The sequence below is a fragment of the Onychostoma macrolepis genome, chromosome 04 (genome assembly GCF_012432095.1).
Source record: "Onychostoma macrolepis isolate SWU-2019 chromosome 04, ASM1243209v1, whole genome shotgun sequence".
Taxonomy (NCBI): domain Eukaryota; kingdom Metazoa; phylum Chordata; class Actinopteri; order Cypriniformes; family Cyprinidae; genus Onychostoma; species Onychostoma macrolepis.
In genome coordinates this window covers 6,525,238-6,545,560 of record NC_081158.1, presented here as the reverse complement: position 1 = coordinate 6,545,560, position 20,323 = coordinate 6,525,238, and the positions used below count along the sequence as shown (strand labels likewise).

The 20,323-nt window shown below is 38.2% G+C and overlaps 1 protein-coding gene across 2 annotated transcripts; it reads left to right on the top strand.

The window, feature by feature from the left end:
• Window positions 1–854: 854 nt before the first annotated feature.
• Window positions 855–20,176, top strand: LOC131538586 (uncharacterized). Of its 2 annotated transcripts, XM_058772495.1 has the most exons (10): window positions 855–1,587; window positions 1,739–1,818; window positions 4,426–4,648; window positions 7,887–8,137; window positions 8,243–13,644; window positions 13,753–13,930; window positions 17,802–18,016; window positions 18,326–18,598; window positions 18,812–18,918; window positions 19,345–20,176. In XM_058772495.1, exons 2-10 carry the CDS (start codon window positions 1,750–1,752, stop codon window positions 19,554–19,556), a joined length of 6,930 nt encoding a protein of 2,309 aa, XP_058628478.1. In that variant the 5' UTR covers window positions 855–1,587; window positions 1,739–1,749; the 3' UTR covers window positions 19,557–20,176. The 2 variants fall into 2 exon arrangements, with proteins under 2 accessions (XP_058628478.1, XP_058628479.1); XM_058772496.1 differs by lacking the exons at window positions 18,326–18,598; window positions 18,812–18,918; window positions 19,345–20,176 and having other exon boundaries at window positions 13,857–13,930; window positions 17,802–17,929.
• The last annotated feature ends 147 nt before the right edge of the window (window positions 20,177–20,323 follow it).

The following is a 20,323-nucleotide window of genomic DNA, read 5'->3' as shown; positions in this document are numbered from 1 at the left end:
TCCTTGCTGTCTATGAAGAGTCAGAGAGCTCTCAGAATTCATCAAAAATATCTTAATTTGTGTTCTGAAGATGAACGAAGGTCTTACAGGTTTGGAACGACACGAGGGTGAGTAATTAATGACAGAATTTTCATTTTTGGGTGAATTATCCCTTTAACTTGAATTCACAATAAAAAACAAATTTAATTAATATAATTAGTTAATATACCAACCTATTGAAGTACTAACGTCTGTTTTTTACCACTGTAATACACTGATAACCACCAGAAACCCTAATGTTCACAACTGATGAGAGAAAACTAAGAAACATAGTTATTTCAATGAAAAATACATTAAAAATATGTCATGCAGGGAATTCTATGAGTGTCAATTTACAGTCTTTCAATTAATATATTTATAATTTTTTATAAATAATTATAATTTTTTAAATTATACAGTAACTTCTTTTTAACTTCCAATGTAATTACAGTCATTCACCATATATACCACGGAAACTTATTGTTAACCAGGTTTCTACTGTAGCATTTTTACAGTCTTCTACTGTTTTACGATCTTTTTTTTTTTTACAGTGAAGATTGTTACTTAGTATTATACAATAAAAGTCTAAAAGTAGCCAATAACCTTAGACTTCTGCAGAAAACTGTAATGAGTTCCTTTATGGCTTGCTGCTCCTGACCTACAAACCTGAGCTTCACCCGGAGTCTGAATCAGGCTTCTCTCAGGATGGACTTGAAAATCACACTAGTTTCAAAGTGTGAAAATATATTTCAATGTTAAACAGTAAAGTTTGAATTATAAATCAAGACAAGACAGAAAAAACAACATCTGCAGATCAGAGCAATGTGAGGACTTAGCTGAACATTCTGAAGACAGCTTATAAGAAAACATACATTTCTTTTAGTTTGTTTTATTGCATTTTATTTTATGCTATAGTGCATCTTCTTGTACTGAACTCTCTGAGAACTCTTTAAAACCCCTGAACTCTGTTCGAGAATTTCTCTTATTTTTCTTCCTGTTTTCTGTAAATTCTGGTGTCATTATGTGCAAGTAAGAAGACAGACATTTCCTGAACACTCCACAAAAAGTGGAAGTTCTAAATAAAAGCAGTGAGTTTTATCTTACATTTATATGAAATGGTTCTTAAGTACAAAATTCAAAACATACACTTAAAGTTGCCAGTGATAATATTTAACTACTGGGTTCTTGTTTAATCAGTTATCATGCACTTTATTGTATGAACCCAAAAGTTAATTATTGGGTTAGAGTTTTATGACCAATTAAACAAGAACCCAGGGGTTAAATATTATCACTTGTAACTTTAAGTACAAAGTACAAAACACACACTTAAACTTGCCTGTGATAATATTTAACTCTTGATTTCCTGTTAACTCTATAACATGTGATAACTGATTAAGCAAGATTTATTTATTTATTTCATTACTTAAATACTTTAATAGTACTAAACTCAGACCCCCTCTGTCCTCACATTCTGATGGCTGGTTTATAAAGAGCAGCAGACGGCATGATCTACTTTACTCCTTCACTCTTCTCACAGCCATGGACTTCACTGAACAGGGATAAAATCAGGTTCATTTTAACCTAATTTATAATTAATACCATTCCAGTTGTTGTTGTTGTTGTTTTATAATCTTAGCTTTTTCCATTTTCTTACCTTTATCTTATTTATTTTCCATCACTATTATATACTGACAAAGTTTAATGTTTTAATGTAATGGAGTATCCAGAACCATGGGTGCCACGGTTTCAGTCGTCAATCAGACTCCTTACACCTGGTGCTTTGCCACCCAGGACAAAGGGGTAAGGACTTTTCGTGCATTCACTACACACATTTATGCAATTCTATATTCTAAGTCCTGCTTCATATATATATTTTTTTTCAGAGTTAGCATGTTTTTTTTTTTACAGCGGCATTTTAGTGCCATGTTAAAAAATAAAAAAAAACCTAAGATTACGTGATTAAAGTTGAAATTACAAGAATAAAGTCAAAATACTACGACAATAAAGACAACATTATTCTCTAAACATTTAGACTTTATTCTCGTAATATTTCGACTTTATTCTGAATATTTTTTATATTTATACATTCTAATAAAGTCAAACTATTTCGAAAATGAAGTTTAAAGTTATAATATTTTGAGATATTCTTTTGCGCATGCGAATGGCCTGGATTGGGAGCACCGGCAGATATTCCAAAGTCTCAGCTTTCAAAATCTGTCAGTTTTATAGCGAAATAGAAACAGTATGTATATTATAATGTGTTTTTTCACGCTCTTTAATGTGGCATGACAGATTGCTGTATTCGCTTCAGTTTAAGCCGCATGTGAGTGAGTCAGTCATCTTTCCGATTACAATAATGAGATTTTTTTCATTATAAATTAGGCTATACTGTTTTTTTTTTCATGCCTTCTGATGTTCCTTCACTTTTATATCTAGCTATAAACTTGAAATAAAGAGGAAAAACACATTTATCATTTGTATTTCATGATAAAATGGACAGAGTTTGAAAGCTGTGTTATTCTAAAAGCAACAAAGCACAAAATTATTGCGATTACTGGGTGGCTGGTGCGCTACAAATAATGAATGGAAGACGTTAAATATTATGTCCAATCATTTACTGTATTATACCATGAATAAAACAGCTTTTGAATAGTCACTTAACATTATAGCCTACAGCCTATTCCTCAGAAAAGAAAACAATATAGGCTAACTTATGTTAATGAGGTGAAGTCCGCTTCAACCTTTAGAACGTTTTATTAAAGGTGTCATCGAATGCCCATTTGATATAAGTTGATATGATTCTTTAGGGTCTTAATGAAAAGTCTATAACATACTTTGGTTAAAATTTATCAATGGTAGTGGAAAAACACCTTCATTACCCTGTAAAAATCAGCTCTGTTTTCATCAAGCCGTTCTTTAGTCCATGTTGGTTTAAATGCCCATGACTCTGCCCCTTTCTTCCGTGGGGTGACGAACAGTACTGTTTACTTCAGCCGGGAAACTGTCCGACTAGCACATTATTAGGAAAGGCGATTTGCAAAGATTCATAAAAACCGTTATACTCACTTCTTCTGTAGATGAAGCTGGATCACGAATGATTCGCACGAACATAGACACATTTATGTAGATCAGGGATCGGTGCATTCACGTCAAAGCTAAAGTAATGTTAATCCTCTGCGTCTTCAGCGGCTCAGATGTTGGGAGTAAATGACGACTGTTATATTCATTATTACATCCAACAACAAAACACCTCAATCGCTTAATCTGAGACATCTAGCCTACCCCTGCACCTGAGTCGACACAATGACGGACAGCTCTCAGCTCACTCAGGGCGGGTCTAAGGTAAGACGGTCTTGTCAATCAACTATCGTGGGAGGGGCCTGTGCAGAACTACGTCATTCTGATAGGAATCTCAGAACAGCCTGATTTGAGAAAGGGGATTTTAAAATAGGGATTTAAAAAAAAAAACACTGGGTGGATTTTTATCATTATAGGATGGATGTGTACACACACTTCCAACACATTTATGTTCAAACAACTTGAAAAGTGAATTTTGCATCCGATGACCCCTTTAATTAAACATTTTTGCAGAGTAGGTGATGGAATTTTCACAAAGAAAACAGTATACTTTAATGAACTGATTCACATAAATACAGCGAACTGATCATTAAAGAGCTTGGAAAATACATTATTGTAAGACACATAATTTGTGTTTCGCTATAAAACTCATTTTGAAAGCTCAGACTTTGTTTTATATTAAAAGTACCAAAAGGACAAATCTTATTGCTATTGGGTGGCTGGCACACAAATAACGAATGCAATGGAAGACATTAAATATTATTTCCAAGCATAGCCTACTGTCCCTACAGTAATATACATACTGTATATTTGTAGTGTATTAAAAAAGGGTTAAATAAGAGAGCTACAGCACCCCCCAAAGGAATGTTGATTGAGTGTATGAGCTGATGTTAAGATAAAAAGTTGTTTCTGTTCAGTCTGTTAATAAATATCATGTTCTTGATATTAAGCTGTTTCCACGAGTCCTTAAAATTGACTCTTCCTCATCCCAGTAAGATGATGGGGCCGCTCAGACGCAACAATATTCAAATAGGCCTAAATTCTGGTGGCCTGGCAACCTCCCCAATAGTCTCAATCCAGGCCATTTGCAGGCGCAATAGGCTACTCTTTAAATATTTTGACTTCATTCTCGTAGTATTTCGACTTTATTCTCAAAATATTACAACTTTAATCTCGTAATTTTAGATTTTTTTTTTTTTAACGTGGCACTAAAACGCCATCATATTTTTTAGCATGAGCGTATCTCACAACAATATCAGTTTGCATTTACATGTAAAAAAAATTTATCTCCTTTTCTGATGGAAACAAACGTAAAATTGTGCTCCCCAGTATACACGCCTTGGTGCTGGCCGCACAACATCCTATCAGGAGGCCCGGTTAATCCGTCGCTACATCTACGTCAGATATGAAAATCACACGTGGAACAGTTTTTCGTACGAGTTTAACACCCATAAAGGTGACGCGTCTTTTATCATAAGGGAAACCTACAACCGTTCCCAGATTCAGATGCACTGCACCTCTGAGGGCGGCACTCATTACTGTCCCAACTACGGTAAGTTCCTGCAAACGTGTCATTTCTGGACTACACTATACAGCAAAAGTATGTGCATTACACTCATATGTGCTTGTTGAACATCCCATTCAAAATTTATTTCCTCTTTGCTGTTACATTATAGAAAAATCTTAAGAGCCTTCCTCGGGGTATACAGACGACAAGCTCACATTCTATTTAAAAGAGTCATTAGTTAAAAAGTTTAATTATCAAGATAAAACAATCAACCAATCAGAATACACCTTATTAAATTGGCATGCCTTACACAGTCCTACATCATAATCAGTAATCATCAAAATAACTTCTATTAAAAAAATTTTTTTTTAAATCAGAGCTGTTCAGAATCCTTTGTAATTTTCCTTATATAATCAATGTTACCTTAGACCTTTCCAACGATATATAGTTTGTTATTATTAGATTAGGATTTAACTGTAAAATAGTGAAGTAAATGTAGGCGTCCCACAGAGGGGACGGTGACAGTTAAGAGGTTAAAAAAGTAATTAGTTATAGTTACTAGTTACTTCTCACAAATAGTAACTGAGTTAGTAACTGAGTTACATCATTATAAAAGTAACTAATTACCCGGGAAAGTAACGCGTTACTTTTAAAAAAGAATTCAAATGTCAAATAACTTTGAATGCCCCCAATATTAAATATGTTAAATTAATGAAATGTACACTAAAAAGAATAAATTATTATTATAAAACATTGTGCAATAATCTACACTATTTATCTACTGACACTTAGTATCAGTCAGTCAAGCATTATAATATAATATTATGATAATTTAATATTATATGATGATAGAACTTTAGTAATTAGAATAACCAAGTATGAATGCATATTTGTCATCAATATAAAATGCACTAAGGATTAATGAGCTGCTGGGTTCATGAATATTAATCACGTCATCTGCGTTCGCTCGAATTGATTTGCTGAAATCAAAATGGGGATGATAGTAGGTGAGATTGTCGTTTGCGCATTAGTTCCGCCCACTACCAAAGAATCCGGCAGTTCTTAAAAGCTGAAGAATTCCAAAGGAATTCCGTAGGGGGGTTGGTGGCACACGGGTAGCAAAATGTAATGTAAATGTAATGAAGAAATGGTCAGAGATATGTAGTGGTTGTACCAGAATGTTATCTGCAGTACAATTGCGTGTGTAAATTAAATCCAGTTGGTTGCCTGATTTGTGCGCGCTAGTAGTGCTAAGGTGTTTGAGATCAAATGAAGCTAGGAGTGAATAGAAGTCTGTAGCATAAGGCTTGTCTAGGTGAATGTTGAAATCACCAAAGACTAAGAGCGGAGTGCCATCCTCCACGAAAGAGGACAGCAGCCCGTCCAGCTCCTCTAGTAAGGTGGCTAGAATTTGGCTAGGGGGACGGTAAATGACCACAATCTGGAGTTTTATAGGAGCTCATACAGTAATCGCATGAAATTCAAATGAGTTGTAATTGCATAGGGGAGAGTGGGTTGAGTATTTCTAATTGTTTGAAATGAGCAGACCAGTGCCCCCACCCCGGCCAACTTGACGTGGGTGTGAGAGAAAGCAAAATTGTTAGAGAGAGCAGCTGGGGTTGCTGAGTCTTCTGGACGAATCCAGGTCTCAGTCAAGCCCAAGTCAGCTTTGTTGACAGCTGTCTGACAATTCCAGAGACCCACAGAGAAAGAAAGAGGTGTAGTGGAAAATGTAGAGATAGGGCGCAGGTTAGCAGGATTACGGTGCCGTCTGCGTGTGATGTTAGAGCGTGGTTGAGAGAAAACTGGAATGGTTTGAAAACACATGATAGAGGTAGAAGGAAAGAAGATAGGAAAGGAGAGTGTGGGAGGAAGATAGAAATGATACGGAAGTGTATAGCTCGGTTTCGTTGCTCGGTTAAAGTTGCGCAGGAAAAAGTCGTTGCTCTTTACACTCGTAGGTCTTCACAAGAGGAGGCTGAACGCTTCTGCGTCAGCGCTCAGACATCTGATGAATACAGTCTAACAGACTATAGTGGAAATAGCTGTGGCCGGCTTCTTATTGGCCCAGCCAATAGCCTATTGCAAATAGCACAAGACGAAACTAACACTTCGCTTGCAAGGAGTAATGCAAATGACACAGGCTCCTTCTTAGCCGAGGTGCAAATTATTATAATTACCAGTAAGTGCAATCAAAAATATAAACCTCAACAAAAATGCAGAATAGAAATAATTAGGAAACAAAGTATTCCTTCCTAGCAGCAAGTAAATAGTTTAAACATCAGATCTACGACCAAGTATTGCAACACTTACGCGCTGCGCTGCCTGTCTGTCTCTTCTGGTGACTAATCGGCTTCTACTTAATCTATGAATCATATAGAACGTTCATTAGTTGCTGATGTAGTAATCATTAATAAATGGTTTAACTCTTCATGAGTTATGAGTTAATGATGAATCATGAATAATCATTTGTTAGGCATGGATTAATCCATATTTGTTACTCTGAATATAGTTCATTTCTCCAATAAATATTTGGATCCTTAACATGTATGTCAGGCTTTCCAGGTTCAATGTCCAAACACTGAGACATGCAGCTAGTTCTGAGTAACGGCTTGTTTTGTATGCTACTTGTAATATCTTTAAGAAGTACCTACCTTTATTAGGTACTGATTCCTATAAATGTTCAAGAGAGATACGCCTTCCAACGCTGCCTTCCCCGAGCCCAAAGTCCCTCTGGGGCCGGAGATATGGGCCTCCAAACTTGAAACTTTGACCGGGAGTAACTCAACTCAGACGGGGACAAACTCCACAAAACTCGGGAGAAAATTAGACCTCCAGGGCCTCTATCCAACGCTGCCTTCCCCGAGCCCAAAGTCCCTCTGGGGCCGGAGATACGGGCCTCCAAACTTGAAACTTTGACCGGGAGTAACTCACGCTAGGAGGGGACAAACTCCACAAAACTCGGGGTGTTAATAGACCTCCAGGGCCTCTATCCAACGCCGCCTTCCCCAGGGCCCCTTTGTTAATATCAAAATAACTAATAGTAGAAGATATAAATGTAGAGATAAAATATAACGTAGTTAAAAAGATAAAGCCTTCCCAATACAGTCTTTGTGCAGTTAATACAAATTAAACATCTCTAAAGTACAGCTGTGACAGCAGTACGTGGCTAGTGCTGAGTGATAGTGGCAGTTATTGCCTATACAATTTAAATAACCCATATGATGATTAAGCGTACTCTGTAAATTGTTTTTAATCCCATGGTGATGCTGTCTTTAAACAGGAAAAAATGAACAAGACGAAAAACAGAGACAGCAAGAAGAGGAGAGAAGACGTCTGGAACGTTTGGAACGTGAGCAAAGGATTCAACAGGAGCTGGACAGAGAGAGTGAATCGTCCAGACTCAAGCTTTCTCGAGCGACTGAGCGCCTTCGTGAAAAACAGAGCTTCAGAGGTCATGAGAAACATCATGAACGCACACAAGTTCTCCATCAGCAAATAGAAGATGATGCTGCTGCGATTGAGAGGAACGAGGTATGACTTTAATTCAGATTAAGCAACATTACGCTATATACAGCATGCGATAATGTAGCACTTTTTACTAAGACCCATTTTTGTTTTTCACATTTATTTATGTAGGTTATTGATGTTGAAGAAAAATTCAAAAGACTTTTATTGAAGTACCAGATCACAGAAGAAGAAGAGATACAGCAGCACCAGATTTGGAGCAGGATTAAGATACTCCAGAATGAACTTGCAGTTCAATATTGTAGAGAAAACAACCTTTCAGTATGGTCTCAGTTTACCTTTGATCAAGCTGTAAGGTATAACAAACTGTCTCTTACAGAGAAGCTCACAGTTCTTGAGGCATCTGTACAGTTCATTATGCACAGTAGCACTGAAGATGCTAAAGATGATGAAGATCAGCCGCTTGGTTGGGAGAAGTATCACCACTTTTTCTTGGGTTTGGTGGAGCAGCTTCATGCCACAAGTCCAACTTTGGCTGAATGCATTTTAGTGAATGTACTTGACACAATCTCAGAGCTTTCACCACAAAGTAGGGAGATTTTGGGTCAAATGTTGTTCAACAGAATGTGGACAGCAACAGAAATAATGCTCTTAATTTGTAAAAGTCCAGCTATCAAAAGCCAGCAACTCGATTCAGTTCTCCACACAGCACAAACCTACCACCTGGACTGCATCTTTGTTCTCTCTGCTCTTACAAATGAAAACCCTTTACAATTTCTTCAAGAACAAATAAAAAATGACAAGGAAAAAGATGCTGATACAATTGTTAAGGAACTTCGCGAAGCAAACTGCCCAGAGAAAGTCTTGGGGCCGTTGAAGGATGTACTTAGATACATGGAGTCGGAACTCCCAAAATATCACTCGGTGGACCTTACCAAAGAACAAATTGCCGAAATGAAAAAGAAGACAACATGTCTTAATTTTACAAACCTAGATGTCAGCCTTTTGAAAGATGTATTAATAGGAATGTCAGTAGCAGTGCAAGACTGCTCAACAATCATCACAGAAGACAATATGAAGATTCAAGGCTATTTTCCAAGACTTACACAACTAGCATCATTGCTTTTACTCCTCCTGGCACAGGTGGCAGAAAATAAGGGATGTTTTCTAGAGATTGGCACAGGTGAGGGCAAGTCCTGTATCTTAGCCATGTTTGCAACAATTCTGGCCATTCGTGGAACAAAAGTGGACATTGTGACAAGCTCTCCAGTTCTCGCCCGACGAGATCAAGAAGAGTGGAAAAAGATTTTTGAAATGTTTGGTGTCACCTCATCTGTAGTACCCCCACGTTACTCAAGTGCCTATTCACCAGAAGAACAAGAGGAACGTCTTAAAGATGCTTACCGGGAGCAAATAGTATATGGCACGGTGGGAGCCTTTGCAGCAGACACACTTAAACAGGAATTTGAGAAGAGGACTACTCGCGATACAAGGCAGTTTGAGCTTGTAATAGTGGATGAAGTGGACTATATGACCTTGGACAATGGAGTCCAAGTAACATTCTTGTCTCATGAATCTAGTGGATTTAGGCATGTGGAGCAAGTGCTTGCCAACATATGGGCCATGATATCTAGTTGCCAACCAATTGAAATGCTTGAAAAAGGGGAGATAAAATGGGCGACAAGGATACAATACTTTCATAAAGCCGCAACAGCAGCCATTATGGGACTAGAAACATCAGACAACTTTTCTGCAAATGAGATCTTGTTTCCTGGAGTGACTTTGGGATTCTACACCCACGAAGATATTGAAATGATACATCAGGCTGAGAGTAAGAAAGAAAATGAAGGTGATGGGAATGAGGACAGAATGTCCAAAGCATTATCTGAAGTCATGAAAAAACTGGGAGTTTCACAACAGTACGATCTCTTGGGTATATTTGAGGAGGTCTTGGAAAACAGTGTAGTGTTTAAGTGCTATTCCTTAGAGAACAAGAAAGCCAAATGTCTTGAAGCTCAGGAAAAACAAGGTGACCTTAAAGCTGAAATGCTACTGCTGGAAGGAGGACTGGCATGTGAAATCATGTCTGAGAAATCACTCATTGATGCAACTGTAAGCACAATAAAGTCATCCATCAAGTACTCAGATAACCTCCAGACAGCCAAAGAATCCAACAACTTCATTATCATCCCTGTTTTTTTGAAAAGCTACGTTGAGAATCAGTTACCAGTGTTTGTCGAGAATGCACTAAAGGCTGTTGTGATGACGCGTGGCAGAGAATACATGATTGACACCTCCCCGGCTGCTGAAAGAGACATTGCCAAGAGTCATGACAGAGACCAGTATAATGCAATAATTCCAGTGGACTTCAAAGCAAACGGTGTGCTAGAGAAAAACAAGAAGTGGGGTAATGGTTTGCAGCAATTTTTAGAGTTCAAGCACCAACTTGCAATTTCGCCGATATCCAATGTGACAAATTACATGTCAAATTTCCATTATTTTAAAAGGTACCTCAGCGGGAGAGGTGTATTTGGTGTTTCTGGTACATTAGGAGGTAAAGCAGATCAGGACTTTCTGGCAAAACACTATAAAGCAACAAGCTACATTGTACCTGCACATCGTCATAAAAGGGTGGTGGAGCTTCCAGTCATCCAGGTGAAAGGTGGGAATCACCAATGGATCCAGACTATTTGTGAAACTTCATGGAAAGGAGCAGAGAGAGGACAAGTTGTCTTGGCAATTTGCGAAGACGTTAAAACAGCAGATGAACTACATAAGAAAATACAAGATGAAGGCAGATTTAAGGCAGAACAGATTACTCTGTACACAATCAGTGAGAAGCACAACATTGAAAGAGAGAAGTTCTGCGCAGGCAGAATCATCATTGCTACAAATCTGGGAGGACGGGGGACAGACATAAAGGTTGATGAAAGTGTGAATACGTGTGGTGGTCTTTTTGTTCTTCTTACTCACTTCCCACACAACCGAAGAGTGGAGAAACAAATATTTGGTCGTACATCACGAAAAGGCAATCCTGGGATGGTCCAGATGGTTTTGAACTGTGATCATCTCGCAACCGCTTACCAAGGTCAGTCTGTAGAAATCATGCGACAACTAAGAGAGGATTATGAAATTAAAAGAATCCAAGAAATGGAAAGTGATGATCTGGTTGAAATAAATCTAAAGGAAAATCTATTCTCCACATTTTGTAAATTGCTGAAGGACTTTGATGGGCATTACTCGGAGAAAGAAAAACTGGATCCCATGCGAATGCAGCTCAATAAAATCCCTGATTGCTTTAAACATCATCGGCCAAAGTTTGATTATCAGCCTGCCATCAATGCTTTGAAAGAATCTTGGGCCTTGTGGTTAACCCTTCATGAGGATCACATCAATAGGCATGATGACAGCAGACAACTCGAAGCAGACCTTATCAGGACAATAAATGTAACCAGTGCAAAGCTGCGGCAAGGACAAAGCGATAATTTCTATGATAACGTCAAACAGGCAATTGTAAGAACTGATCTACACTGCCGTGAAAAATCCAAAAATGATTATGGAGCTAAATCCTATTGGCAAAAAGTTGCAAAGTCTGACCCACACTACAGGGCTGTGGCACTCTATAACCAGGCGTACATCACTATTAACCTTGGTAAAGGTAACTATAAAGCAGATGCTATGAACCTGCTGGAAGACGCAAAGAAATCCATTGACGTCTACATCTCAGAAGTCTCAAACACAATGGTCTCATGTAACTTATCAGTCACTGGAAACAAAGATCAGAGCACAGACAACAACAACTTTCAGAGTCAAATGGAGGCGAGATTGAACATCTTTAAGTCTTGGATGACGTACATTGATAATGCATTGTTTAAACTTAAAGAGCTGGAAAAAGACAACAGTGACGCCATTACAGAGGACTGTTCAGTCTACATGCTGTCTGAAGAAAAGAACTTCATCGTCACTAATGAGCTCAGATCATTATACGACTATGGCCTCGGTGTTGTTTTTGAGGTGAAAAAGAAGCCCAAGTTTTGCATAGATGCTTTGATATGTTTCATACTCGGCGTGGTACAGGTTCTTGCTGGGGTTCTTGTTTGTGCTCTGACACTTGGAACAGCCACCCAGTTTGGATTGGGCCTGATTTCAGAAGGAGTGTCTGACATGATCAGTGGAATAGTGGGGATGATAAAGGGTTCATTCAATTGGGTGTCATGGGCAATATCTAAGAGTATCAGCATTGGGCTTTCTTTGATAACGGCTGGCTTAAGTGTTATCATTAAATCAGTTACCTCAGTGTTTAAAGTGACAAAAAGTCTCCTCAATGGTACAAAGTCTTTTTCTTCTGTTGCATCTGAATTCATCAAATCAGGAAAGGCAATGTTTACTTCATTCAAAGGAGGCGTTCAGTCTGGTTTATCATCCGTCAGTAAGGAATCTTTCAAGGCTGCAATGAAAAACATGACATCTTCTACAGTGCTCAAACAGAACTTCAAATTTGCAACTAAATATGCAGTTCAGGAAATCGGGAAACAGTCTGTGGTCACTGCCATGAACTACGCAATCGATGCAGCCCTTCAGGAAGTCTTTAAGAAGATTTTACAAAGCAGCTTTGAGAATGTTGTTACTTCATCAGTGAAGCAGAGCAGTAAACTGGATCAGACTCTTGTGGAGTTCATCAGCTCAGGCATTCCCAAAGCAGCACTGAAAAAAGAGAATTTCAAGATTGACCAGAGTTATGAGAAGCAAATAAAAAAATCAGTTGGTATGCTCTGCGAAGAGATAATTCCTGACCTCATACTGGACTGTACCACAGCACAGGATGTTATCAGCAAACTCTCTGAGGTGTGTGAAGCAGCATCAGATCTTAAGAATAAAGCCAAACTGTCAGGAGTATATGACATGGCAAAGCAGGCTCTGAAAGTAGCGGAGTACTCAGCATCTCTTGTTCAAATACTGAGTGCCATACCAACAGAGGAGATAATACAACAGAAGTTTGTTCCTGAATTACTGGAGAGCATCAGTGAGCTTCAGAAAGAAATGACAAAGTATGACCAAGATGGACGACACCATTTACACGATGTACAGCGCCTTAAAGGTGAACTTCTTCAGACTATCACCCAGAATGTGTCTGAGCAATTCATCAGCTCCTGTTCAGAACATATGAGTTCTTTAATGACAAGCACATTTAAGAGTCAACTGAACAGTGCTGCAGGACAGGCAGTGGACCACGTCATTCGCAGACATAAAACTCAGCGTTTCTTTGATGACCAGAAGGAAAAACACAACAAGAGATCTGCAAGCCACAAGGAAGTGGAACAGCTGTCAGATGAGGACAAAACAAAGCTAATGCAGTATACAGAAGACATGTGCAATGCTGATCAGCCTACAACAGCCCTCGATGTGTATGTGCTCACAAAAAGTAACCTGCTCGATGGAAAGGGAATTAAACTATCTGTCGTTGATGAAAATGGAAAACAGCTCACTGTGGAGCATTACCCAGGAACCACCAAATCAGCAGGCGATATAAAACTTAAATTAACCAAATCTGCAAAAGCCACACATCCATCACAGTAAGACTAATCACTATAGCATTATATAGTTCACGTATGAAAATAAATGTAACTGTTAATGCTTATGAACTTTGAGCTGAATGTAGTTACTTTTAAATTTAAAAACAGATGTGATACACAGCTGTACAGCGGCCATTTTGACATCGTACAGGATGATGGCAGGATAATCAGCGTTAACTCAGATCATCAGAATGCTCTTTATCATGCTGTAGCACAAGCAACTGGCAGCGAGACAGAAGAACCAAAGAAGGAAGCTGTGATGCTACGTAATAAAGTAAAAAATGAGGTGAGTAAACTTAATTTATGGTTCTGATTTGTTCATGGGACAACGTGTGAACAGTGAGTGCCAGATTTTAGTTCTATATCTGCTCATCTGCTTTACTGATATACTGAGCTCATTGACTGTTTCTAAAACAGATAGATCAACCAACAGCTCACTTTATACATCTCGGAGGGAAATTCACAAAGTATTCATCATTAACTGGGTTATTGATTTACCCAGTCAATGTTACCACCCCAAAGTTAATTATTTTCTTTAAACAGCTTGTCCTTACACCACAGCAGTTTATCTTGGTTCTAGTAAGAACTTTACATTTTGGACCAGCTAATTAACACCTCTGTTTATTCAGAATTTAGCAGTAACAAATTACTAGTCATCTAGATTTATATCAACTATGCATTCTGTTAGTTTTACAAATTGGTATGCTTCGTCAGGCCCGCGAAGAAATATAGAGCTGAGTATCACCAGCATAACAGTGAAAGCTAACACCATGTTTCCTGATTATATCTCCCAAGGGTAACATGTAAAGCGTGAAAAGCAATGGTCCTAGTACTGAGCCTTGAGGTGATCCTTGTGATCAGTATGATACCTCATCATTCACTGTTTCTCTGGATACCGTTATACGAAGCACCATTACTTCAAACGAATTATACTTGAAACCCGACCTATGAGAAATACTGAAAATTAATATAAATTGTAGCAACACCTCTCCCTTTATCTTTACCTTTTGTACATGTCTCATGTTTATAACAGTAATTTTGGGGGGTAGACTCATTTAAAGTAATTTAATCATCTGGTTTTAGCTAGGTTTCTGTCAAACAGAGCACATCTAGGTCACGATCAGTTTTCATATCATTTACAAAAAGCACTTTCATAGAAAGGGATCTAATATTCATTAAGCCAAGCTTTATCATTTGTTTATATGTATTATATCTTTTTTTTTAATTCGCTGAACATCAATTAAATTGTTACCTTTAAATTGGTTTGGATGTTTTTTGTATTTTCTAGTCCAGGAACAGACACAGTCTCTATAGTGTGATATCTAGTCTCTATGTGCTGAGAATTAACTGACTTCTGTGACGTGAGGCGGCTAGCAGACGGTTGGTTTAGCCAGTCTGTCTGCTTCCTGACCTGGGCCCCAGTTAGTCAAGTACAAACTCTAAGACTATGTGCCACATTTCTAGAGAGAAGAGCGGCACCACCCCTGGAGACCATCTCTTCTCAACAGGTCAGGTCTGCCCCAAAAACTCGTCCAATTGTCTATGAAACCTATGTTATTCTGCAGGCACCACTTAGACATCCAGCCATTAAGTGACGACAGTCTGCTATGAATCTCATCACCCCGGTAAGCAGGGAGTGGACCAGAGCATATTACAGTGTCTGACATCGTACTTGCAAGTTCACACACCTCTTTAACATTATTTTTAGTGATCTCTGATTGTCGAACATCATTAGTGCTGACGTGAATAACAATCTTACTTAATTTACGTTTAGCATTAGCCAGCCCTTTTAAATTTTCCAAGATGTCAGGCGCTCTGGCTCCCGGTAAACATTGGACTATGGTGTTGGCGCCAATAGCCTTATCCCTTCTCATGGTCCTTTGCTGATCCCCATCACTCTCTCTCCATCCAATGCTTTCCTGTCTGCTCTATACTGTCCTGTCTGAATAAAGGCATAACATTTTTTTATCAGAATGGAAGAGCGGTGTTTTGACCCACGACTATGCCACCTCAGTCACCCAGTCACCCTGCTGCACGGGCTCTGTAACCGGAACCAAACAATGTACAGGACTCCCTGAGCTAGTTGCATCCAAAGCAGTATCTACAGCCCTCACATTCTTACTGTCCTCAATTAAAGTTTGGATGTGTGTCTCTAGTTCTGAAATCTTCCCTGTCAGCCTAACTATTTACACAGGGATTTACACATGGAAATTCCTCACCGCTGACAGAAAAAGCTACACTATACATGTGGCAAGCATTGCAAGTAACAATAACAGGAGAAGAAGCCACTACTCATCGTGATTATTGAATGATTCCGACTTACCACATTTGTTTGGTGAACTCGTGAAAAACGGAGCGAGAGAGTGAAAAGGAAACGGTAGTAAACGTGAATGGAAATGCGAATGACAAGCTAACAGGCTAAAGGAAATGTTAACACGCTGCACTAGCAATTTAGATAAAGCAATGTCAAATACATTTGATAGATAATATCAGAAATATGGTGATAATTAAGTTATATTTAGCAGTTTATACAACAGAGCATGATACTAAGATAGAGATAACAACAGAAAGACAAAGCTAAAAATTTGATTCCTGACCAATCAGTGTACAGTCTTACTCAGTCATCTGCACATGTGATGAGATGATCAGTGTAGGGAGCGAATTTATTTCCTTATAAAATTAATTCTGAGGCCAAAACTCAGGAACTCTCCCAAAGACAGATGCCATGCAATAAAGCCATGAAACTAACCTGGAAAAGATATCTCCAAAGACAACGAAAGATCTCCAAAGAGAACAAAAGATCTTCAAAGAAGAACAAACACCACCCTGACCAAACTTATCTCTTTGATCATTTACGACCCCATTCTCCCCCTGCCCTCTCTACCTCTCTCTCATTTCCCTCAAAAAAGCTTCACTCAAAGTTCATTGAGAATAGCTATAGGTATATATATCATATATCTTGTGAACCCGTTGTTTTTCACCTTCACCTGGTATCATTTTAAAGGTATCTGTGTGATTGGTAAAATGGTCTCAATTTCACAGTAGTCACTTTTATATTATGGGAAATATTGGAAACTTAAGTGAATTCTGTATCTCTGTTGTGGGGGCGGTCTCCTTTCAAAACCTGATGAACATTGCTCTACAGGTGTGACCATTTGGGGCATGAGAACAGCTCCTACTGAGGTTTCTCATCCCCCATACACAGATCCAATCTGTTTTGGGGCAGAGAATAAATGTTTATGGGCCTTTTGTTCTGGTAGTATTTAAGGGAAAGTTGCAAATCAGTCAGGGCGATTCTGCAGTCAGATCAGCCCGTAGTGTGGAGGGTATTTAATATGTTCCATACTATGTATTTTCTTCTTGAATTCAGGTAAACATTTTACTCTTAAATTCATCTTTGAACAACTGATGTTATGCATTTTCTTATTTTTGAATTGGCTTCTTATTGTTTTATGTAATTGGCACGACACGTTTACCTGACTAATAATAAATTGTTATATTTGATTTATTCTGAACTGTCCTGAAATCATTATGACTAATAGACTGTGAGGAGGCTTTTGTTACCGCAAATCTACGGCCAGGATAGATCAAACTGAAGGCTCATGAATGAACGGAGCAGTAGGCACGTCATCGGAGACCTCAGATTTCTGTCTATCGCTGATGTTGGCAAGTTGTACGGGAAAAGACTAAGTAAACTACACTTTTTGTCATAAGCAAGCAGTTGGCAGCAGACAATTAGGTATTAGTCTACCTACATCCTCTGACTAACATCGGACTGGCGAATTTGTGATCGTGAGACCGGCGCCTTCGGCCGACGCTATAGGCTCAAAAGAGACATTAGGTCCCCAGTGAACGGATAATTGAAAGTATGGGATGTCGAGGATAATCAAATATCTAAATTAATATATAAGCGATATTTGTGATCAGATTTTAATTAGAAGTACAGTCTAAATTTAATGGTCACTTGGAACTGGAGTCAGATCAGAATTGGAGCTAGATCAAAATTGAAACTAAATCCTGATAAATTCAGAAGCTCAAGTAAAAGACCGAACATGCATTAAACCTTCGACCAGGCCGCTGGATTCCGTTGTTTGGACTAGCGGGTGGATCCTTACGTCAGGATTATGTTTAATCTCAGACTTGTAATTTCTCACTAGATCCAGACAAACCTTGAATCGTACACACCCCTGCTTATTCTCCAAAGAGGATACGACTTCTGTCACAAAAACCCCAATAAATACAGCATAACTGGAGGGAGTAAAAAGAAGACAGACGTTGCACTGCAGAAATACTTACAGAGTGTTAAATTCATCAGAAGTGGCGAAGTCCTCATCAAAATGTACCATCTTGGATTTGTTGGTGAATATAAAAGGTAATTGATTGCCGAAGGTGATTTCTGTTATTTAGTCACAACATAACACCACTGTGTATGGAGATCCACGAAAGAAAGAGGATTCATCTGATACACCAAAAGATAATAATAATTTAAGTATTTAAAAATAGTATGCATAACCAGGAGCGTCATGTGTCCATTTATTTCATTCCATACAACAACAGAAGCTAGAGGAAGCTGAAATACTCACCTGTGCTCTAAATTAGCTTACTAGTTCAAGTAAAGTCAAAATTATAAGTACATTTCATGCTAATTTAATTCTTTCAAATTCTCATTCTCTCTGCGCAGTGTCGTAAGTGCTCGGATGTCCAGTAAGAACACCACGGGGACACTTAACACAAGCCACATTCCACCGAAGGACTCCATCAGACTTGCTGAGGCGGTCATAGATAACCCAAACTCAGTGAGCGAGCTTAAAAATAAAAACCTGCCGCTTTATAAACTAATCAGCAGCATAAAGACTGACAGTAATGGATGGAACCTGATTGCCATGGAGGTTCTGGGACAAGATCACAGACGAGCTTTAACTACGGGCCCAAGCAGCCGCTCACAGATGGCCAGGTAACATTCACATCCATTGTGTTAATGGTTATGTATGAAATTATCATGTAAGACAACTATACAGAATTACAATGAACACTACAGGAATTTGTAGTGATACTAAACATTGAACATTTTCAGTACAGCATTACAAATGTTAAGCAGCTGAGTGTTTATCTTATACAAACAAAGAAAATGGTTAAATTGGCTTTTAACATTTCTTTCTTTTTTCAGGAAACTTCTAGCTGACACCATAATTAGTGGAGACGTGGAGCTTCTGCTGAAACGCTGCATGATTCTACATCACCCGCTCACCTCACAAAAGCTGAGAGGAGCTCTGGGTAAGAAACTCTGAGGTGTTAGTCCTGTGAAACACATGATCTACTCTCCAGCAGATACTGTGATTTGTCAGGGTGTTTATGGTAGACACGGTAATGCAGCAGCTACTGGAATATTACGGTTGTTTCACCATGCTGCTTTTGATTATTTTAATAAAAAAAACTGTATTAATGACAGTAGCTCTGACTGCATAAACCGCTCATTCACAGGGATGCGTACTGATAATAAACAGATTAAAAGCTTGTGTAATCGTTTTTATGGTGAAAATGTAATCTTTGACAAATTAAATTAGAGAGATTAAAGAGTTTTATTGTCATTTGAGTAATATACATAAGATATGATATCGTTCATGCATGACACAACTGATAGTCTGAGAGTAAAAGAGCTGTTGTGTTGCTGCACTAAATAATGTTTGTGTGTAATTCCAGGTGAAAGCATTCCCTCTCAGTGCCACGTTTTGTCAGATGAAGGTATCCGAGGCTACTACAAAGCAGGATACCGAAACCTGGTGTCAGAATATAACCGCTTGGGAATCCTGGATCAGAACCAGTGTGAGCGTCTGGACGAGTGGGTGAATCAGGACCAGCACGAGGACGCTAACACTGCAGAGTACGGCCAGGTTCTGCAGGGGTTACAGTAAAAATGCCCAGTGTTACTGAACACAATTTCTCTTCAGCGAAGGTGATGAAGATGATGCCTATAGAAAGCAGGAAATGACTGCTCTCTGCCACTGAAATTGCATTCACTGCAATAAATAAACAAATGAAAAATGATTTTAGCAAGTAAAGATATCTTGTAATATTGGCAGATTGTTTTGGTGATTTTAAGCATTTACTTTTAGGATGATAAAATAAGCATTTAAAACTCAAAATCAGTAAAAGTGTCTAGAAATATTGTGTTCTATTAAAACAAATCTAGTGTTTTATTGTAGTAACTTAAGTTTGGGTTTAAGCGTTTAGAGAATCAGAATACTACAGGGTTATTCCACAAAACATGAATTGAAATCTGATCATAAGAATGGTGTTGGGTTGTGATTAAATTTCAAAAATATATAACAGGAATAAAATCTAAAAACAAATTTTCAGCTTCTCTTCAGTATTGCTCTGTAGTGTAGAACAGGAACATGCTTCAAGCTCCTCTCTGATTAAAAGTTATAAAAACACTGAAATCATTATACTTAAAACTGTGTACTGATTTTATAATCACATAATTCTTCATAATCAGTTAAATGAATCTCCATTTTTCACACATGTATTGTAAAGTGTTCTGTTACTAATCTGCAGGATGCTGGTGAATGGCTTTGTACTAGTAACTGATAGCATTTTCTGAAAATGTGCCAATAAAATTTAAATTTTATTTTTGTTCCTATTTCATTCTTAAAATTAGATAATCACTCATTATCATATA